The 20,991-nt window shown below is 43.3% G+C and overlaps 1 protein-coding gene across 1 annotated transcript in view; it reads right to left on the bottom strand.

Moving 5' to 3' along the window:
• Nucleotides 1-20,991, bottom strand: part of LOC136612873 (potassium channel subfamily T member 2-like) — a 195,272-nt gene that overhangs the window by 13,047 nt on the left and 161,234 nt on the right. Inside the window, exons 16-21 of the mRNA XM_066593593.1 lie at nucleotides 19,861-20,010; nucleotides 10,016-10,251; nucleotides 9,234-9,450; nucleotides 6,665-6,770; nucleotides 3,127-3,299; nucleotides 1,423-1,494 (exon numbers count right to left, since the gene is read on the bottom strand). Of these exons, the coding sequence (XP_066449690.1) occupies nucleotides 1,423-1,494; nucleotides 3,127-3,299; nucleotides 6,665-6,770; nucleotides 9,234-9,450; nucleotides 10,016-10,251; nucleotides 19,861-20,010 (954 nt within the window). The remainder of the gene's footprint in view (nucleotides 1-1,422; nucleotides 1,495-3,126; nucleotides 3,300-6,664; nucleotides 6,771-9,233; nucleotides 9,451-10,015; nucleotides 10,252-19,860; nucleotides 20,011-20,991) is intronic.

Below are 20,991 nucleotides of genomic sequence, written 5' to 3' on the forward strand. Positions count from 1 at the left end.
CAAGCCCAAACCTCCCTGCAAAGTCATTGGCTAGTGATTGAAAGACAACAAGACAATCTTCTGTGATCTAAATACTGTCAATCAGCAACACCAATCTTTCTCCTGCCTCAGTTTGCTAGAATGTATCAGTGAAAGTATAATATATCAACCTGGAGTCCAGATTGTTTAGCTCACAGCAATATTTCTAGATGACCGATCACTGCAGCAAACCCTCGGATGTGAGGAAATGAAACAGTTTCAGAACTTTTCATTACAGCCCCTGGAATACTTTTTGGAACTAGAAGTGCAAGAATTAGAAAAAAAAAACATGGCTGCTTGACTTGCAGAAGCCACACCACACCAGTCCATGGCTTGTGTCTGGTATTGCCACTTGCCTCCATTGAAAGTGAATGAGGCTGGGCTGAGCATGGTTTCTCCTTAGGGAGAGCACCTTGAAGGTGTGAGGAGGCTTATATGGCCACACCTACTTCTCTAGATATTATGCAAATTGGAAGATGGAAGAATACCTCTACAGCGCCACCTATTGGACTGCAGCATTCCTGCAAGTCAATGTCAGACCTTTTAACAAGCCTTGTAACAATGATTGGAAATATAAGTCCAAACCAGAATCTTCTCCAGAAGGAAAAGATAATCCATACATGGACAGCTGTTTCGGGGTCATTGGTCCTCATCAGTGTGCAGTTGGTTTCTGCATTGGCTAGTGAGAAGCCTATAGATGTGGATGGGCCTTGTAAGTGTCCTCACATCTTCTAGGTACCAGTCCTGACCCACGCCTATAGGCCTCTTAATAGCCAATCCAGATGGGAAAACCTTGTGGCATCATACTCAAGAAGACTGGAGGCTGGAATCACTGCCAGAGGGGCTTCATCTCAATACTGAGTACGGGGTGTGAATACTTATGTCAATGCAGAATGTTACTTTTTAATTTTTTTAAATTTACAACGATTTCTACCATTCTGTTGTCACTTTATCATTATGGGGCACTGAGTGCAGAATGAGGGGGAAACTTGACATTTTTTAAAATTTGCTCAACCCCAAAACATAAAAAAATAATAAAAAAGTGAAAGGGTCTGAAGACTTTCCGGATGTACTGTATACCTTAGCTTTCTGTCCTGCAGCGAGGGATATATGTCAGTCCCTCTGCCAGTTCAACAGAACTGAACTAATGTGTAAGCCATAAATAAGAGAACATGACACGTGGAGCCGCAGTGCCACTCAGGTGCTTAAATAGGGTCATGGCACATGAGGAGCTGGAGGGGTGAGGTAATGAGGGCAAGAAATAGGGCGCTGTTTTTTGCAGAAACCAGTCATGCTTGTCTCACCGCGGACAGCCCTGTCTGGCAGCACATTACTACAGATATGTGTGGGGGGGCACTGCACCCCATACAATAAATCATACTCATGTCCATCTCTTGTACTCACTTGTCAATGGATCCCACCATGTAGTAGACAAGAGGGAACCAGCAGATCGCTTCCAGGAACTGTGGGTCCGGCCTGGAAGAGAATCAGGATAGAATTGTAGAAACCTTTCTGCACCTTTGCTTGTCGGCAGCATTTTTTCATTAATTGAGTTTTGATGGAATGAAAGCGGACAGAAGCCTTTCCTTTTGCTTCCGTTTTTTTTAAACCCCATTGAAATGAATGGGGGGAAAAAACGGATCCGTTTTTTTCCACTATATTTCAGTTTTCCTTATCCAAAATCGGAGCAGAGAAAACCTGAACTGAGCCTAACGCAGATGTGAAAGCAGCCTTTACGCTGTACAATCTTTCATGATGCAGTTCCAAGTCCATCCACTAGGTGCAGCTACTTCTCACTCAACATTTTCTAAAGTAAATGGTTCATTCATCATTGTAAGGCTAGTTGCACACAGCCATAACTGCAAATTACACCCGAGGGACTCAGGCGCAACTCGCATCGGAGCCATCCATGCGCTGTTGAATATACATGGACGATGCACATTCATGGGCATTGCATGCCCTATTTCTCGTCAATGAAAAAGACAGGAATAAAACATGGACCACAGATCTGCGTGAAAAATGTCCATGTGTATAGCCTCATAAGCTATTAGGGGGCCTTGTGTTATGCATGGAATTACATGGATAGCACATGGCCCGAAAATACGGCTGTGTGCCCCTAGTGTTAGAAACATGGAATTTCCCATTAGACGTATTCATTATGATGTCCTCTAATTTCTACTCACTAAAAGTTCTCCTCTTGTGCCAGCCTGGGCCCTGCAAATTACACTAGGAGACAAGCTGGACCGTTATTTCCTAGGAGGGTCTGTAGAAGGTACAGGCTGGTAGAGATTGTGCATGGCACTGATGGGAAGACATTGTGCATGGCACTGAAGGTGGCTGCATTGTGAGGCACTATGAGCTGAACTTAGAAAAAAAGTAGATGGTAATGGCTTGGCGCAAAGTTTGGAAGGCACTGGATAGCTAGCATTGTGCATGATATTGGTGGTGGCTTTATTAGGGGCACTATGAATGGTACGGGTTTGGGAGAACTGAAGAAGGCATTGGCTGTTTGACATTATTGATGGCACCAGTGGCGGCTTTATTGGCGGCACTGTGAATGGAACTAGTGGGGGCTTTATTTGGGGCATTATTGATGGCACTGTTTAGGAAAACTGTAAAAGACACTGGCTGGTTCACATTGTGGGTGGCTTCATTGGAGGCACTATGGATGGCACTGGCTTGAGAGAACTGTAGAAGGCATTGGCTGCAGAGATTGGAGATAGCAGTGGCTTTTGGGCACTGTGAGTCAAATGTTACTAACAGTGGCTGTATTAGTGGGCACTGGGAGACAAGGTAGATGGCACTGGATGGGTAGGCTCTATGCAGAGCATCATTTAGTGGGCATTATGACTGGAATTGTTTGGTAGGGCACTTTGGATGGTACATTGGGGACAGCTGTGTTATGGAGGTAGTATGAACATCACTGTGTTTGAGGGATGTATCTACAATGCACATAAAATGTACATATTTATGACATATTGTACATTTTGTGCAACTTTGTATCAGAAAATAAATCAGTGGGAAAACGCCTAAAAAAGAAAAATCCCAACACAATGTGCCCTGCATGTCTCTATAAATCCCTCCAGTCCATCATACGCTGATCCTCACGGGTTCTCCAGGAGAAGGATGATGGGGCTCAGCTCCTTCTTGGCTCTGTAATATGCTCTCAGAGGGACTATGAAGTTATATAGCCCGTTGCCTGCTCGTTCCGCTGACACAATCACCAGGGCATTCCTGAAGCCGTACGCCCTCGCATCCTCATATGGGAAGTGGTGGCAGCTCTGTGGAGGTTAAGAAGATATAAACAGTTTGAAGAGGAGAGAAGGAAGAGGAATATCACAAAGGGATATCATCCATAGACTAAGAGGAAATCCTTATTCTGTAGCATACTTTCTACTAACACTAATATGTTTCAGCAGGAATTTCCCTCCACTCAACCTGCAAATGTCTGGCAAGTTCTCTCAAAGAAAATGCTTTGGCCTGTCTATAATGCTGCAAGGAGCATCATCAATGGACAGTTGAGCAATGAATGAACGTTCTATGGAGTGTTGAATCACGCTACTGCATCTTGATATCCCATGGACATGCCTGGGGGTGAAGCATGCCTGGGGAACGGTTTTTGCTTGAGTGTTTTGAGAAAACAGTTAAGTAAAATATGGTTCTATTATGGTTTGGAGATATTTTATGTGGTATGGTTACGGTCCATTTGTTGTAGTGGGAAGAACTATTAACACGGAGGTGTACCTTGCAATTCTAGACTACAATGTACTGCCACCAATGTGGCAAAATTTTAGCCATACTTCCAACAAGACAAGCAGCCTTGTCACAACTCCAACGCTGTTTTACGCTGGTTTGAGGATATGGATGTTCCACGATTGGACCGGCTGCACAGAGTCCCGACCTGAACGCTACAGGATATCTGTAGGATGAACTGGATTGTCAGGTTAGGAAATATGAACAGTGTCCATCTGCTCCGAGAGAACTCACCAGATGTTTGCAGGATGAATAGAGGGAAATACCAGCTAAAGTGTATCAGCCGTTAGTAGAAAGCATGCACGGAGAGCATCCAATGTCATTAGGACCAAGGGAGCCCCACTAAGTATTAACATATGGAAATAAATACTACTTTTGATTCTTACTCAGGCGTCCAATTACCTAGGTAACATAGTGTATATACTATATATCTAAATGCAGCTTTTTACATTCCAAGAAAAGATGTCTAAACATGTAAATTATGGGGTCTAATTTATCTGAACCCATGTGGCCCCATTTCCTATAAAACTAGTGCTGGGGCTTATTATAAATGGATGACAGATCTGCTGGAGACTAGATAGGCAGGATTACAGACAGAGAAGGGTATATGCAGAGAAGATTTTGTCTGCAGCTCCTTTTGTCACTTTCTGGTTTTCTGGGGGGTTTAACAGCACTCTTTGTCCTATTTCTAGAGACGATATCAGGCTATATTACAATTTTATTATCATTAGCATCACATTCATTAAGGCTGCCATAAAGTGCACACATCCACAGTACAGTGAAGCATACGACCTCCCAACTTTCAAAAAAATAAAGACAACTCATGTGGCATTTTTTTTTTTAACATTGAGTCCCGCATCTAATCCCTCCGAATTCCACCTAGTCGCCTTTGTGCCACCACATAGTAATGGCGCCTTTCTTTGTGTGACATAAAGAATCGATGCCCCCATGCAGTATAAACATTCTCTTACTGTCCCACTGATGTCCCCACGCAGTAACACTTCTGCTATAGTGCCCTCATACAAAAAAAGTGCTCCTAGTGATCCCTCCTTAGTGCCCGCACACGAATGCCTTCTTAATGCCTCTAGTGATGCCCCTTAGTGCCCTCATGCACAAATGCATCCTTAAAGCCCCTAGTGATGCCCTTTGTCCTCCCATACATAGTTCCTTAGTGCCCCCAGGTGTGCCCACACAATACAGATTCCTCTTAGTGCCCCCAGTGATGTCCCCTTCAATAAAGATTCCTTGCATGCCCTTAGTGATGCCCCTACGTGCCCTTATGCACAAATGCATCCTTAATGCCCCTATTGATGCCCTTTGTCCTCCCATACATAGTTCCTTAGTGCCCCCAGGTGTGCCCACACAATACAGATTCCTCTTAGTGCCCCCAGTGATGTCCCCTTCAATAAAGATTCCTTGGCATGCCCTTAGTGATGCCCCTACGTGCCCTCATGCACAAATGCATCCTTAATGCCCCTATTGATGCCCTTTGTCCTCCCATACATAGTTCCTTAGTGCCCCCAGGTGTGCCCACACAATACAGATTCCTCTTAGTGCCCCCAGTGATGTCCCCTTCAATAAAGATTCCTTGGCATGCCCTTAGTGATGCCCCTAAGTGCCCTCATGCATAAATGCATCCTTAATGCCCCTATTGATGCCCTTTGTCCTCCCATACATAGTTCCTTAGTGCCCCCAGGTGTGCCCACACAATACAGATTCCTCTTAGTGCCCCCAGTGATGTCCCCTTCAATAAAGATTCCTTGGCATGCCCTTAGTGATGCCCCTAAGTGCCCTCATGCATAAATGCATCCTTAATGCCCCTATTGATGCCCTTTGTCCTCCCATACATAGTTCCTTAGTGCCCCCAGGTGTGCCCACACAATACAGATTCCTCTTAGTGCCCCCAGTGATGTCCCCTTCAATAAAGATTCCTTGGCATGTTCTTAGTGATGCCCCTTAGTGCCCTCATGCAGAAATGCATCCTTAATGCCCCTATTGATGCCCTTTGTCCTCCCATACATAGTTCCTTAGTGCCCCCAGGTGTGCTCACACAATACAAATTCCTCTTAGTGCCCATAGTGATGCTCCTTGGTTTACACACATGCCCCGCTTAGAGCCCTTGGCGATGCCCCTGAGTGCCTTCAACTTAAAACAAAACTAGGAACACTCATCTATCCTGGAGCCCATGGAGGAGATCTCTCTCCAGGTCATTGCTTGGCATCCGCCTGCTCCAAACTACGGCAACGTGAATGGTGGAGAAGGGAGATGACAGCTCTGTGCTTCTCCATTGTAGTCGACTGTATCTGTACCCTGCGAGTGCATAACATAAGCATGCCTCCCAGGAGAGCGGGACAAAGCCGGAAATCTAGGACTGTCCCGCTGAATCCGGGATGGCTGGGAGGCAAGTACTTGCCAAGACTTGAGTCTCAAATTGCAGTATATTTTAAGCTCTATGCCAAACAGCAATACTTTTAAAATTGTCCAGGAGTGCCCCTTTAATGTAATTAGCCTGAACCCTGCCCCTTTAAGGCAAATCTGCTAATAAAACTACATTCCACTTGATGATCCAGACAACAGAGGCCCGTAGATCCCTGCGCTCATAATAGTATCAGAACCAGATATCAAAGGCCTTTGAAAGGTCCCCGGAGATAGATCAGAGAACGCAATGGCTTTTCTGAGTAAAAAGGATTTCTCCTTCTGCTGTTAAGTAAGACCTGAGAGATTGATCACACTGCAGGGAAACCCACTGGGCGCGGAGGACGGAAGGAAGGGGGGTCTTCTAATGTAGAAAATTCCTGAAATCTTTCAAAAAAATTGATGCTGGTGCACTACTTTGCCTTGAACAAATAAGTCATGAGAGCGTGAAGTACATGTAACACTGCTGAAGGATTACCTTGTCAAGCCGCAAACAGCAATATGGACTCTTTTGCTGGAGGAGGTGGCAGAGAGTGGGCGAGCTGCCAATGTACGGAGTGTTGGATGGATAACCCTTGGCCCAGCTGATGAAAAATAGAAGACTATGGCTGCAATATCACATTTAATAATACCATGCATCAAATGCGCACAGTTCCGAAAGCACGATCAGGGCTCCATTTCCAATGCAGAACTCGACATTCCCTGCTTCCCTTCACATAGCCATTAAGTATGTGATTGGAAACTAGTTGGCAGTAGGCAACACTAGAGGGAGCAATCTAAAGGCAGATTTATCATTGAGTCCAAAGTAAGTTGCATATAATTGTTATAACACTGCCATTTATTTACAAAACATATAACTACTATAATACTGCTCCTATGCACAAGAATATAACTACTATAATACTGCCCCTATGTACAAGAATATAACTACTATAATACTGCCCCCTATGTACAAGAATATAACTACTATAATACTGCCTCCTATGTACAAGAATATAACTACTATAATACTGCTCTTATGTACAAGAATATAACTACTATAATACTGCCTCCTATGTACAAGAATATAACTACTATATTACTGCCTCCTATGTACAAGAATATAACTACTATAATACTGCACCTCTATGTACAAGAATATAACTACTATAATACTGCCTCCTATGTACAAGAATATAACTACTATAATACTGCCCCCTATGTACAAGAATATAACTACTATAATACTGCCCCCTATGTACAAGAATATAACTACTATAATATTGCCCCCTATGTACAAGAATATAACTACTATAATACTGCCCCCTATGTACAAGAATATAACTACTGTAATACTGCCCCCTATGTACAAGAAAAGAACTACTATAATACTGCCCCCTATCTACAAGAATAGAGCTACTATAATACTGCCTCCCATGTACAAGAATATAACTACCATAATACTGCCCCCTATGTACAAGAATATAACTACCATAATACTGCCCCCTATGTACAAGAATATAACTACTATAATACTGCTTCCTATGTACAAGAATATAACTACTATAATACCACCCCCTATGTACAAGAATATAACTACTATAATACCACCCCCTATGTACAAGAATATAACTACTATAATACTGCCCCCTATGTACAAGAATATAACTACTATAATACTGCTCCTATGTACAAGAATATAACTACTATAATACTGCCCGCTATGTACAAGAATATAACTACTATATTACTGCCTCCTATGTACAAGAATATAACTACTATAATACTGCCCCCTATGTACAAGAATATAACTATTATAATACCACGCCCTATGTACAAGAATATAACTACTATAATACCGCCCCCTATGTACAAGAATATAACTACTATAATACCACCCCCTATGTACAAGAATATAACTACTATAATACTGCCCCCTATGTACAAGAATATAACTACTATAATACTGCTTCCTATGTACAAGAATATAACTACTATAATACCACCCCCTATGTACAAGAATATAACTACTATAATACTGCTCCTATGTACAAGAATATAACTACTACAATACTGCCCCCTATGTACAAGAATATAACTACTATAATACTGCCCCCTATGTACAAGAATATAACTACCATAATACTGCCCCCTATGTACAGGAATATAACTACCATAATACTGCCCCCTATGTACAGGAATATAACTACCATAATACTGCCCCCTATGTACAGGAATATAACTACCATAATACTGCCCCCTATGTACAAGAATATAACTACTATAATACTGCTCTCTATGTACAAGAATATAACTACTATAATACTACTACTATGTACAAGAATATAACTACTATAATACTGCCCCCTATGTACAGGAATATAACTACTATAATACTGCCCCCTACGTACAAGAATATAACTACTATAATACTGCCCCCTATGTACAAGAATATAACTACTATAATACTGCTCCTATGTACAAGAATATAACTACTATAATATTGCCCGCTATGTACAAGAATATAACTACTATAATATTGCCCCTATGTACAAGAATATAACTACTATAATACTGCCCCCTTGTGTACAAGAATATAACTACCATAATACTGCCCCCCTGTGTACAAGAATATAACTACTATAATACTGCACTTACGTACAAGAATATAACTACTATAATACTGCCCCCTATGTACAAGAATATAACTACTATATTACTGCCTCCTATGTACAAGAATATAACTACTACAATACTGACCTCTATGTACAAGAATATAACTACTATAATACTGCCCCCTATGTACAAGAATATAACTACTATAATACTGCCCCCTATGTACAAGAATATAACTACTATAATACTGCCCCCTATGTACAAGAATATAACTACTATAATATTGCCCCCTATGTACAAGAATATAACTACTATAATACTGCCCCCTATGTACAAGAATATAACTACTGTAATACTGCCCCCTATGTACAAGAAAAGAACTACTATAACGCAAAGCATAGACGGCTGACTCTTTTGTAGACTAAGAGAATTGTATCATTTCCATGTCATACTCAGTAAAAGAGCCCAGTTCATCATCTGACTGACTGTTCTCATCCTCGGACTGGTCACTCAGGAGGTCAAACGTTGTGCTTGTGTCACCATCAATGAGGTCGGGGACTGGATCAATGCTGTGCTTCCTTTTTTGGCTTGAGTCAGCAGGTGGGCTTAACATTTTGCCATCTGTATTCTCTGGGCTTCTCGACCCCTGTAGATCAATCGCGACTGTACCTGTGTGGAGAAAAAAATGAGGTCTTAATATATATATAACTGTACACGTTAGAAGTAGGAGGTAAGAGCGGATACTGATCATAACCTACCATTTCCACCAGTGACATAAGAAATGAAAGGCGGTGGGGTTGAAGTTCACCGTTTATTATGAAAGGACTTTAGAGATGGTTGGGGCACTTTAAGGCTATGGAGTGAGGTGGAACATTAGTAGTATATGGGGTTAGGGGTTGAGTAGTGTGTAAAGATGGCAGAATTCTGCAAGAGAGAGCAAGTTTCTTGGAATCTTCATTCTTCAAAGCTCCTTCAAAGTAGTTGGGGCTGACTGGGGCAGCCTGGTGCCACAGATTAGTGATCATAAGGGTGCCAAATGGCTTGGTAGACATGTGCAGTAGCTTAACAAGTCCTCGGTGGCACCCTCTTATTCTCTTCCACTCTTTGCCCCTCTGCCCACTGTTCCCAACCCCATATCAACTTGTTCACTGCCTGCTGCAGGTAGCTTTGTGCCCTGGATAGGACCTTCCATTGATCCTTCACCACCTCCCACCATCCCGGCATATACACTTACCCATGCTAGCTATAATACTGTGCACTGGCAGTCTGGTCAGTCCATGGTAGGCTGATTTAGGGTCCCCTGATCTTTGCATGTTTTCATGCTCCTTAAAGCTAAAGGCTGAGTTTTCTTCTTTAGATATGTTGATGTAGAAACAAGTATCGGATGAAGACATTATATGGGTAGGCCCAGGATTCAGGAGAATATTGGACTTATCTTCCCGGCAGACTCCAATCAAGCAAACACCGTATCTAAACATACCAATACAAGAGAGGAACAAGCTCCATATTAGATAGTGGCATATCAGCTGGCATCTGACATTTTAAAGTGCAGGGGTAAATGGTTTAGTTCCAGATTAAAGAGGTTGTGCAGCTTTAAACTATTGATGGCCTATCTTCAGGACAGGCCATCAAGGCTAGATCTGTGGAGGTCTGCCATCTAACCAAGCTGTTTACCAGTCTGAGGTGCTCACACACTGAGCGGATCTGTACAGGAAGCACACAGCTCCATTCACACTGCAGTGGCCCAGCTTGGTATCACAGGCAACATTCCCATTCACTTTGATGGGACAACACTTTTAAAGCTTCTCTGATGCAAAAACCAAACACATAATATTAGGTTAATAGTTTTCCACTCTAGTCTTTTGATTTTGTGTTGTGGCCCCTGTAAGAGAGTAAAACCCAATTGCAAAGTTGAAGAATGGCATGTGAGAAACAGAAATCCGCTTTCCATGTCTCTCTAAGTCCCGTGGGACAGCTGCTATGACTGAAGTAAAGAAAGCATCCTCAAGGTGGTCTTCTTCTGCTACGATAAGGGCAGATCATCTAGGAAGTCATCCACCGTTGTCTGCAGAAGATTCACACTGAGAGTCCCTGGAATGAACCCCGGTCTAACGAGGCAATGGGGCCAAATTCCAACCCACACGTTCACGCTGAAATTTGCGTTGACTTCTGATTGGGTAGAGGCTCTTGTTAGTAATTTGCATTGCATTTGCATTGAATCGGCGCTTCGCCATTCACTAACATGGTCCTACTATGATAGTGTCAGCCCTGGCCTGCATTGTTGAACGGCTCCGTACATGTATCGTAGCAGAAGGAGGCCGTTTTCCTTACTTCAGTCATAGTAGCTGTCCCACAGAACTTAGAGAGACATGGAAAGCGGATTTCTGCTTTTCACATGCAGCTCGTCAACTTTGCAATTGGGTTTTACTCTCTTACAGGGGCTACAACATAAAATTGAAATCCATGTTCCGGGGCCCCCGGGGGTTCGTACACCATACCATCATGTAGCGCAATTATATCTTCCTATTCAAGAACACTATTGTCATTTCAGTATAGGATACCAGTATTGAGATAAAGCGCTGGATCAGTCTACACCTATATATCAAAGATCAAGATCAGCATGGAGTCAGGTCTTATATGCTCTAGACCTGTAGCAACGGCAAAGGAATATCACCAAGAAAGAAGGTTACCAACATTATAGAAGGGTTCTTTACTGTAACAGAAGGAAGTAAATGCTCTTTAGTGCCACCTAGCAGTGTAAGACAATGCCCAACCCTTTAAAGAGCCTTGAAACGCAACTTGGGTAATCAGCAAAATCAGAAATAAGGCATATTAGAGTTTAGTCATCTGAACCTGCCGATAAGGATGGGGCCGGATGACCCTCTACTGTGTATGTCGGTGGCTCAACCTTCTCTCGACAGATGATATTGGAGGAAAGAAGGATCGGGGACGTTGAATTTCAATGATAATATCAGAAAGTAAGCCAGTACGAGAAATGGTGGCTAGAATCACAGCAGTGATGGTCATTTAGTGAATGGAGGTGAAGCGTGCCGGTTTCTCTTCAGTCCGCCTCCATTCACTGTAGAGGGGTAGTCATTCAAAGGATAGCCACTGCTTGTTTACACTGAGCGAGAAGTCACTCTCTAGTTGCTTCATTTTCTGTGAACTGAATTGAAGTGACCAGTGACTAATGAGCAATTTTTCGTTCAGAATGCTGTTGGGACAACTATCTCTAAAAGTCACTCGTTTGAGTGATTCTTCTGCCCATAGGTTTCCCATGTAAAGTCAATATAAGTTGTATTTCAAGGCTTCTTAGGGGCAGGGTAGATACTTAAAGGTGGCACTAGAGCAGTGATGGTGAACCTTTTAGAGACCGAGTGCCCAAACTGCAACCCAAAACTACTTATTTATTGCAAAGTGCCAACACATCAGGAGGCGGGGCTTATCACGACGTATGATTTTACCCCATCATTCTAAAAAAGCACAGCCCTGTTTCAAAATAGACAGGGTGCGGATTTGGACTGCTATTTAGATGCAGAAATACTGCAAAATGTCCTCAGCGGAAATTTTTGTGGAAAATTCTGCAGCATTTCCGCATTTAAAAAGCAGCCAAAATCTGCACCTGTCTATTCTGAAACAGCCCTGTCCATTTCCGCCACATGTAAGCATACCCCAGTGGTAATAGTGACAAACCACAGCGGCCCCCAGTATAGTAGTGACAAACCACAGCGGCCCCAAGCGTAATAGTTAAACCCCACAGCAGCCCCCAGCGTAATAGTGACACCCCACAGCGGGGCCTCAGCGTAATAGTGACACCACACAGTGGCCCCACAGTTTGTGTTGCAGCCACTCCATGTCCTGCTCTCCAGCTGCTGCTGCCGTCACTCGCTCTAGCCTCCGCTGGCATTGGCTGTGCTCATGCCGCCGGCTCTCCGTCTCCTGCTGCCGGCGGCGCTCCCTCCAGTGTCCCTGCTGCTGCTGCCGGCGCTCCGTCTCCTGCTGCCGCTGATCTCTCTGCTCGATCCGCTGCTGCTCCTTCGCCGCCCCCTCTGCTCCATCCGCTGCCGATTCCTTCGCTGTCGATGCTTCCCCTGCTAAGGCCACACATGCCCCCAGCCTATCAGAAGCTGGGGGAGTTACAACATGAGAAACCCCTGTATTATGTCGCCACCCCTAACTTCCGGTGGCGACATAATACAAGAATACCAGGGAGCCGCGGCCCCTGACGATATTCACTAGTGGTGAGCGGCCGATGGCGGCGCGTGCCAGCAGGGAGGGCTCTGCGTGCCGCCTCTGGCACTCGTGCCATAGGTTCGCCACCACTGCACAATAGAGACAGTTTTCATCCCTATGAAGCAGAGATATTTGACATACTGTCTCCCTTCTATATCCATAAACCCTACAACAAGTTCACCACTTTGGGGTCTAATGAGCCCCTACTCGTGAAAAATCCCAAGTTCCAGTGAGGGGGATCAGAATGATTTTGATGGTCTCTCTGGCAGTTACAGCCGGTGAGGGGTATGGACTACATTCGAGATGAATTCTGCTTGGGTAATGTTGGGTTCTAGGTACACAATACACTTAGGATTTTTCCTGCGACTCCGTTCTTCTGAACATTAGAAACGATCCCCGCAGAGGTTAGAAATCATAATTAAAACAAAAAGCAGCGGGTGAATAAGTGCACTTTATTTGCATGTTAAAATAAGCAGGAGAAGAAAATGTACCGGGGTATTGTACTGCGAAATTATGAGAAGGCTCCTGTAAGACGTGCGCTAGTTTCCGGTGAGTAGGAGGCCCTGCCTTTTATACTTTATTTTATGTTACCTGGTGTCCAACCCTCACTGAGCTTTTGTGGTTACAAAAGAACAACTGTTCAAGTCATTATACATAAAAATCCAAAGTGCGTCTCACGTCACCGAAAAACTGCACATTTATATATAGAAACGTGGAATTTAACAAAACAAAAAGAAATAGTTTAATAACTATTTAAAGGGGTGTGCTCCTTGTATAATTCTTCGTGTTATAAGTCCCCTCCAAATATAATACGATCACGGGATGGCCTGCTAATGATCCCAGTGATCAGCTGCAATCTGTAGGAGAACCTGGCAGCAAGTGTTCAATTTCTCTGCAGTGCCTCCACAGGGAGAATTAAGTATTACATGGTGCCTAATGAAATCAATGAGCTCTTAATGGAACAAACAGATATGCTGGGTCCTCCACAAAAACAGAAGGATAGTCTTCGTTGCCACTGTCCACTGTGACTAGTAGATAAATGTCCCAAGAGTGTTCACGCATAAGAGACTCCTCTCTGTCACCCAGAAGACAGTTTTGACTGTAGGTTTTCTTACCCAGACAACCATTAATCTAAATTTGAATCAATGTATTAAACTTAACAGAAGTGTTATTATTGTGTAATGTAAAGGTTTGTCACTTTCTAATATACTTTGTGTTGCAAATCCTCGTCCTTTTCAAGATCTATGCTTTCTGTCTGTGAATAGAAACAGCTTTATTTGCATTCATAGACTAAAAACCAAGTATGGACTTAAAACTTAAAGGGGTATTCTCAAAATCGCTTTTATCATCTATCTACCGGATAAAAGTCTGATCGGTAAAGGTCTCAGTGCTGAGATCCCCACCGATCTCAAGAACTAGGTTCTTGTGTTCCCCTCTTGTCCTCACTGCAGGCTCACTCCCTGCAGTGAGAAGGAGCTTGAATGGTGTGTGGTCGAGCATGCACGGTGCCACTTCATTCATTTCAATGGGGCTCTAGCCCCTCAGCTCTATCCTGCTGGGAGGACCCAAAAGTTTATAAAAGTTACTGTACAGTTTCAGAAGCTATAGAAAGGAGAGCACATGAGGTGTAGCATCAAGTACAGACAGATGGTTAGTGGAATTAACATCACTCCTCATACAGCATTATTCCTGAGCCTGAGGAAGTAAGGCAAGGCACCAGGTACAGCGTTGCAGGATTAGTCCCAGGGCCCCAGTGAAAACCCTGAATAAGCAGTATGGGACTTTGCTGTAGGCAGCGGTGCCTCCAGTCACCAACTCTGACTTGGATGTTGGGAAAGGGGCTGCTTTGGATATCATCCTGTATGCGACCTGAAGCTACAATAAATGGGAGTTGTTTTTCTGTTAACCCCTTCTGTTAACTCCTCTTTTCCAGTGGGAGACCTGAACCGCGCTACACTATATCATCATTCCCAGGAGCAGAGGCTAACTTTTACATCAAGTCCCCCCATCATTCACTTTAATGTAGCTGGGTGGAAGTTATAGACATTAGCCACCATGGCACTAGCCCTCCTGCCTGGCTCACTGCACCTGGACCAATGGAATATTTTTTTGGGTGGACCAGGAGGATTCTGATATGGTGGCCCTTGCTTCCAAAAATATGACATAGTTTCTGTCTTAATTTGTAGCCTATAATGGGTTGTGATTATAGTTGAGCGAACATACTCTGGCGAGCTTGATGCTCGTTCGAGTAATAGCGTACTTGATGGTGCTCGTTACTCGAACGAGCATCAAATCACGTTCGACCCCACCCCAGCTTTTGGCCCCTCCCCGCTGTGAAGTGCCTGTTTTGGCTGGGGAAGGGGGAGAGAGAGAGAGAGAGAGAGAGAGAGAGAGAGACGAACCAAGGAAAAATGTTTAAAAAAGCTCGGGACCCTGCGTTCCACATACAAAATTGCTCGAGTCTCCCATTGTAGTCAATGGGGTTCGTTACTCGAGTAGTAGTACGAAAAGCTCGACTCGAATAACGCGGACCCGAGCATTTGGGTGCTCGCTCATCTCTAGTTGGGATATATATCAGACTGGAAAGTAGGTGCTGAACGTGCTCCCGCCGAGCCCCGAGAACAAGATATCTAGAATCTTGTAAAAAGGCAAAAAGAAAATAATCTGGAGAAATAACGTTCAGTGATTGTCAGATTCATTTTCTTTCATCTTGTTACTGTCTCTGTGAAATGGCGTTTGATCACACTGCGTTACCCGCTGACCGTCCTCACACATCCTGACTAGGATCTGTCGCTTTTTGATTGCAACTTTTTTTCCGTCTTTTTTTATATTTTAATTAAAAGTAAAAAAAGGTCTTGATATTGTTGCTGTCTTATGTAACAGTCAGTGCGGTAAAGTCCTCGGCCTGAGGTTTTATGATACATCTAATTTGGCCCAATGTAAAATCTCTAGAATGGTGCCCACCTACCATGTGTCATTTCTACTACTGTTGTCTTTTTATGTAGGAGAGGATCTTTTGGGCCCCCATAGCAGCGGGGCCCAAGTGTAAAGGCTACCTCTACACCCCCTATAGCTATGTCCCATCCCCTTCATCTCATGACTACATTTAATTGAGCTCTGTCTATTCTATTCCAGTTGATATAACTTTATGCAGAATAGAGTCAAGAATACAAAACTGTCATGATATAATATAAAATGAGTAATATTGGTTTTATGAAAGACAAAGATTGAGTTTTCTCTCACTCAGGTGCAAAATGAGTGCTAAGAACTAAAAAAAAAGGTCTTGCAAGACGTCTTCAGAAGGAAAAAGAGTCCACAATCGTTCTCATACTCTCTGAGCTAGAAGGTCCAGCAACGGTGAAGAAGACAGGTTTGCCTCATTAAAGTTTAGGGCACCCCATCAATGCACAGTTTTCTCCCAGGAGAGTCGCACAACTACCCAGCATGGTACCAAGTTTAGGTTGGATCACCTTCTGGAGTAACTAAGAGTTGCAGGTGGGTCAGGAACTCAATTGACACTCACAGACCCCTAGACCAATGTGTCTCACTGTTCATACACCAAGTACCACCTACTTAAAAAATATATCAAAATACCCCAAGGCAATAATCATACACTCTGCTGCCTATTAGTACAGTTTGAGTATCTCCTACAGACTTGCCATGTATTCCCTAGGATAAACTACCACAGGCTGATAACCTAAGCCCTCAAGAGGGAAATCCCAGGCAGTGGCGTAGCAAGGTCAGAAGGTGCCCGGTGCGAAAAAGTTTTTTGTCACCTCCCTCAGTGATAGCACCCGGGGCGGCCTGCACCTGCTGCACCCCTCTTCCTATGCCACTGATCACAGGAGGGCTCCGTACCCTAAATAGCTCTTCGTGACTCACGTGAAAACTGAACAGTGGCAGTGCCTTTAGGCCAGAAGAGGAAATTGAGCACCTCTCTGTTATACCATTAGACCTTAGGAAAAATAAAAGATCCTAAGGATATGTGTTTTGACACAGTTGTGCCGTAATCACAATTGTAGTATTTTTCTACAATGCAACACCCGGGTCAAACTATATACAGTAGAACAATAATAGAACAATACAATGCGTGTAGGGTTGTAGGCACAGTTCAAGTAGGGACTTTTCAAGAGCCTTGACCCTCTTTATTAATAGGTTTGTCTAGTTTAGATAAAACAGTGTGAAGGACACTCTATTTTGTAACAATAAGAGACTCTTGCTCAGAGTGACCCCGTATGTCTATGCATTATATGCTGTACCGGGCTTAGGTTAGATGGCACCCTGTGTAAAATGTTTTTTAGTATCCCCCCCCCCACCACCACCAAAATCATAAACAAATAAGTATATATATATATATACTTATTTATTGCATTGATAGGCAACCTACCTGTATTCATTGTGTAGAAAGCAGCAACATAGCAGTATACTCACACCACAACAGCTCAATGAAGAAATACAGCACCAGAACCAAGCTCATAGCATAAATACAGCACCAGGCCTGAGATCATAGCGTAAAAACAGCACCAAAACCAAGCTTATTACATAAATACAGCACCAGAACCAGACTCAGTACATAAATACAGCACCAGTACCAAAGTTCATAACATAAATACAGCACCAGGCCCAAGAGCATAACATAAAAACAGCACCAGAACCAAGCTTATTACATAAATACAGAACCAAAACCAAGTTCATAACATAAATACAGCATCAGCTGACGTGCTGACAACGGAGCCTTGGAATATTAAGGTTATGCACATGGGCAGGAGAAATGGATGTCACCAATATACACTAAATGGGGTACTTCTAGGGAAAAGTGATATGTAAAAAGACCTGGGGGTATTAGTGGATTGTAGACTAAACTGGAGTAACCAATGCCAGTCAGCTGCTGCAAAGGCAAATAGAGTCTTGGGGTGCATTAAAAGATGTGTAGGGGCGAGGGACTAGAACATTATCCTCCCACTATATAAGGCACTAGTCAGGCCCCACATGGAGTACTGCGTACAGTTCTGGTCACCGGTGCTCAGGAAGGATGTAGCAAGTGCTTGAGGGGGTCAAAGAAGGGCAACTAAACTAATACATGGAATGACGGGACTGGAATACCCAGAGGGTATTGGGATTATTTACTCTAGAAAAAAGACGGTTAAGGGGCGACCAAATAACCATGTACAAGTACATGAGGGGACAATACAAGGATCTCTCCCATGATCTGTTTATACCCAGGACTGCGACGGTAACCAGAGGGCATCCGCTACGTTTAGAAGAAAGCAGGTTTCATCGCCAACACAGAAGTGGGTTCTTTACTGTAAGAGCAGTGAGACTGTGGAACTCTCTGCCTGAGGAAGTGGTGATGGCAAAATCCATAGAGGAGTTTAAGAGGGACTTGATGTCTTTCTGGAGGGGAAGGATATTATAGATTATAAATCTTAGGTCAATTGTTAATCCGGGTATACAGGGAGGTAGAAACTATTAAGGGTTGATACAGGGATTAGTCTGATTGCCATTAGGGAGTCAGGAAGGAATTTTCCCTCAAAAGGGCTATTTGGCTTCTGCCTCTTGGTGTTTTTTGCCTTCCTCTGGATCAACAACATAGGAGGATAAACAGGCTGAACTAGATGGACATTGTCTTCATTCAGCCTTACATACTATGTTACTATGTATGATATCAGTTGAGAGAAGACACGGCCAGGAGAAGGATGATTCATGTAGCTCCATAAGATGCTGCTGCATGGAAGAAAAAGATCATCTGGCCAAGCGGACCTAAAGAAGGCAATCGCCCCTAGCTTAAATCTGCCTAGTTCCCCCTTACAAGCTGGTGGCTGGCACCTTCTGCGACCATATGACCCACACATAGCTATGGACACTAATTGATATAAATTGAAGCTGTGTACAGCTTCTTTTTCCCCGTGGAGGCGCTGCAGAGAAACGGAACACTTCCTGATAGACTCATCATCAGATTACAGATGGTCCCTCGGTTGCTTACTGTTAAAAGCCCTGTGATTGGCTTATTTTCGGGAGACGCTACTAACCAAAAGAAATTGTATTGTAAAATCTGGACATTATCTTTTCTAGTTTTATGTAATACCTAACCACTGTATAAAGGAAACGCTCGGCAGCTTTTGGATATACTTTTGCGTTTTCATTCCTAACCTTTAGTTTGCCTTTAATGAATGAGAACACTTTTATTTACATTTAGAGGCAGTTAACCCCTAGATTGTGCAAATTCTGCTCTCAGCTGAGAAGTGGATATAATTAACCACAATTACAATAACTTCTTTCACTTACTATATTGGTACTTGAACTTGGTATATTTTGATCGCTAATACCATACCTGCAATACTTCAGTATTGCAGTATATGGTATTTCTGTAGGCATTCTATTAAGATATGTAACAGGCTCATCGTAATAGACAAAATATATGGTAGTTATGGGGTCTTTAGAAGGCCCCCAGGTGCCATGACACCTGCATGGCACCCCGTAATATCATCACAGGTAAGGGCTAGCTGTTTGGGACCCCAGAACACCGATTTGCGCATCTAAAGGTTAAGCAACTGCAGTTGGCGTAAATGCTGTTGCGGCCAAGTGTCAGCTGACACCGGCCATGTATGGAGCAGGCTCTGCACCCAATCCCGCTTCATCCCGCTCTGCACACCCAGGATTTACTCATACATACTATTCACAGTGTGCATCAAGTAGTCAGAGGAGCGGGTTAGCCATCTTTGTTTCTCCGGGCCCGGAGGGTCACTTTAAGCTTAATTTATACAAAACCGGAAAGCCTCATTAAAGAGTAAGAAATGATTTCCAGAGCGTGACACCATGTTACAGCATACCAAGGACAGAACTTACTTTTTATGAGAGTGGAAGGAGGAATATGTGAAGCTCTTCCCCTCATATTCTCCAAAGAATTTACTCTCACTCAGTCGTATGTGGTAGATTTCATTAGCAGAACATCGGCTGTAGTTCCTTTGCCACTGGTCAGGTGAGGTAGGATTATCTCTATGGTGAGAGTGAAGGAAAAGTTATTACTTCTCTTTTGAAGTCCTATAGCCCCGCCAATAAGCTGATCGATGTGGGTGCCAAGAGCCGGACCCCCAACGATCGGATTCTTAGGATAAATCATTAATTTTGTCATCCCAGAGAACCCCTTTAACATATACAGTGCCAAATAGAAGTGTCATTGAAATTTTAAATAAGTAGCACCATACATTGCTCAAATTATTCCAACAAGCAATGACCAAATAACATCCCTATACATAAATCTAACTACAGAACATCACAATGTCTAAATAATATTACTATAGAATACCATATTAAGGAGATTGTCTTATAAAGACAACCCCTGTCCATATGCCCTATTAGGACATATGGACGCCATAGAGGGGGTTTGTTACAAAGGATCCCGTTTATAAGCCAGAATGGAGAGCCACGCTATACAAGTGGGTCCCATTCTAGAGTATCACGAGGATGACCATTCATCTGAATGGCCAACATGCAGTAGTACATTTCCACAGCAGCTACTTCCCCAAATCATCTGTTAGCCAGAGGTGCAGGAGGCTGAATTTTGAAAGGGGTTGTTTCTAATGAGACAACCTCTCTAAGGTTTTTCATGGTTATAAGACTCAGGTCACACAACATTGGTGGCTCCCCCTTTAGGGCAGACAGTGAATGTGGCCTCTACGACCATACAGCTGACCCTACACACGAATAAGTGATGAAAAGCCTTCAAGTTTCCACTAAAAGTGGACTCATTTTCCTAAAATGTTGCCAAAACGGATGAGTAAATTGGTTAAGACAAGATTTCCATCATGGTACCTGGCCTGCCAGGGACTCGGACGCTGCCGGAAAGAATCTGTAGTGGTTGTCCTGGAAAAGAACATTAGGAAAACGTTAATTGCACTAATGCATTACCAGCAAAAATGGACCATAGGATGATTCACACCAGGTCTAAAGCTCAACGTGGAGAAAACGTAATTCATT

This window comes from Eleutherodactylus coqui, chromosome 2, assembly GCF_035609145.1.
Source record: "Eleutherodactylus coqui strain aEleCoq1 chromosome 2, aEleCoq1.hap1, whole genome shotgun sequence".
Lineage (NCBI taxonomy): Eukaryota > Metazoa > Chordata > Amphibia > Anura > Eleutherodactylidae > Eleutherodactylus > Eleutherodactylus coqui.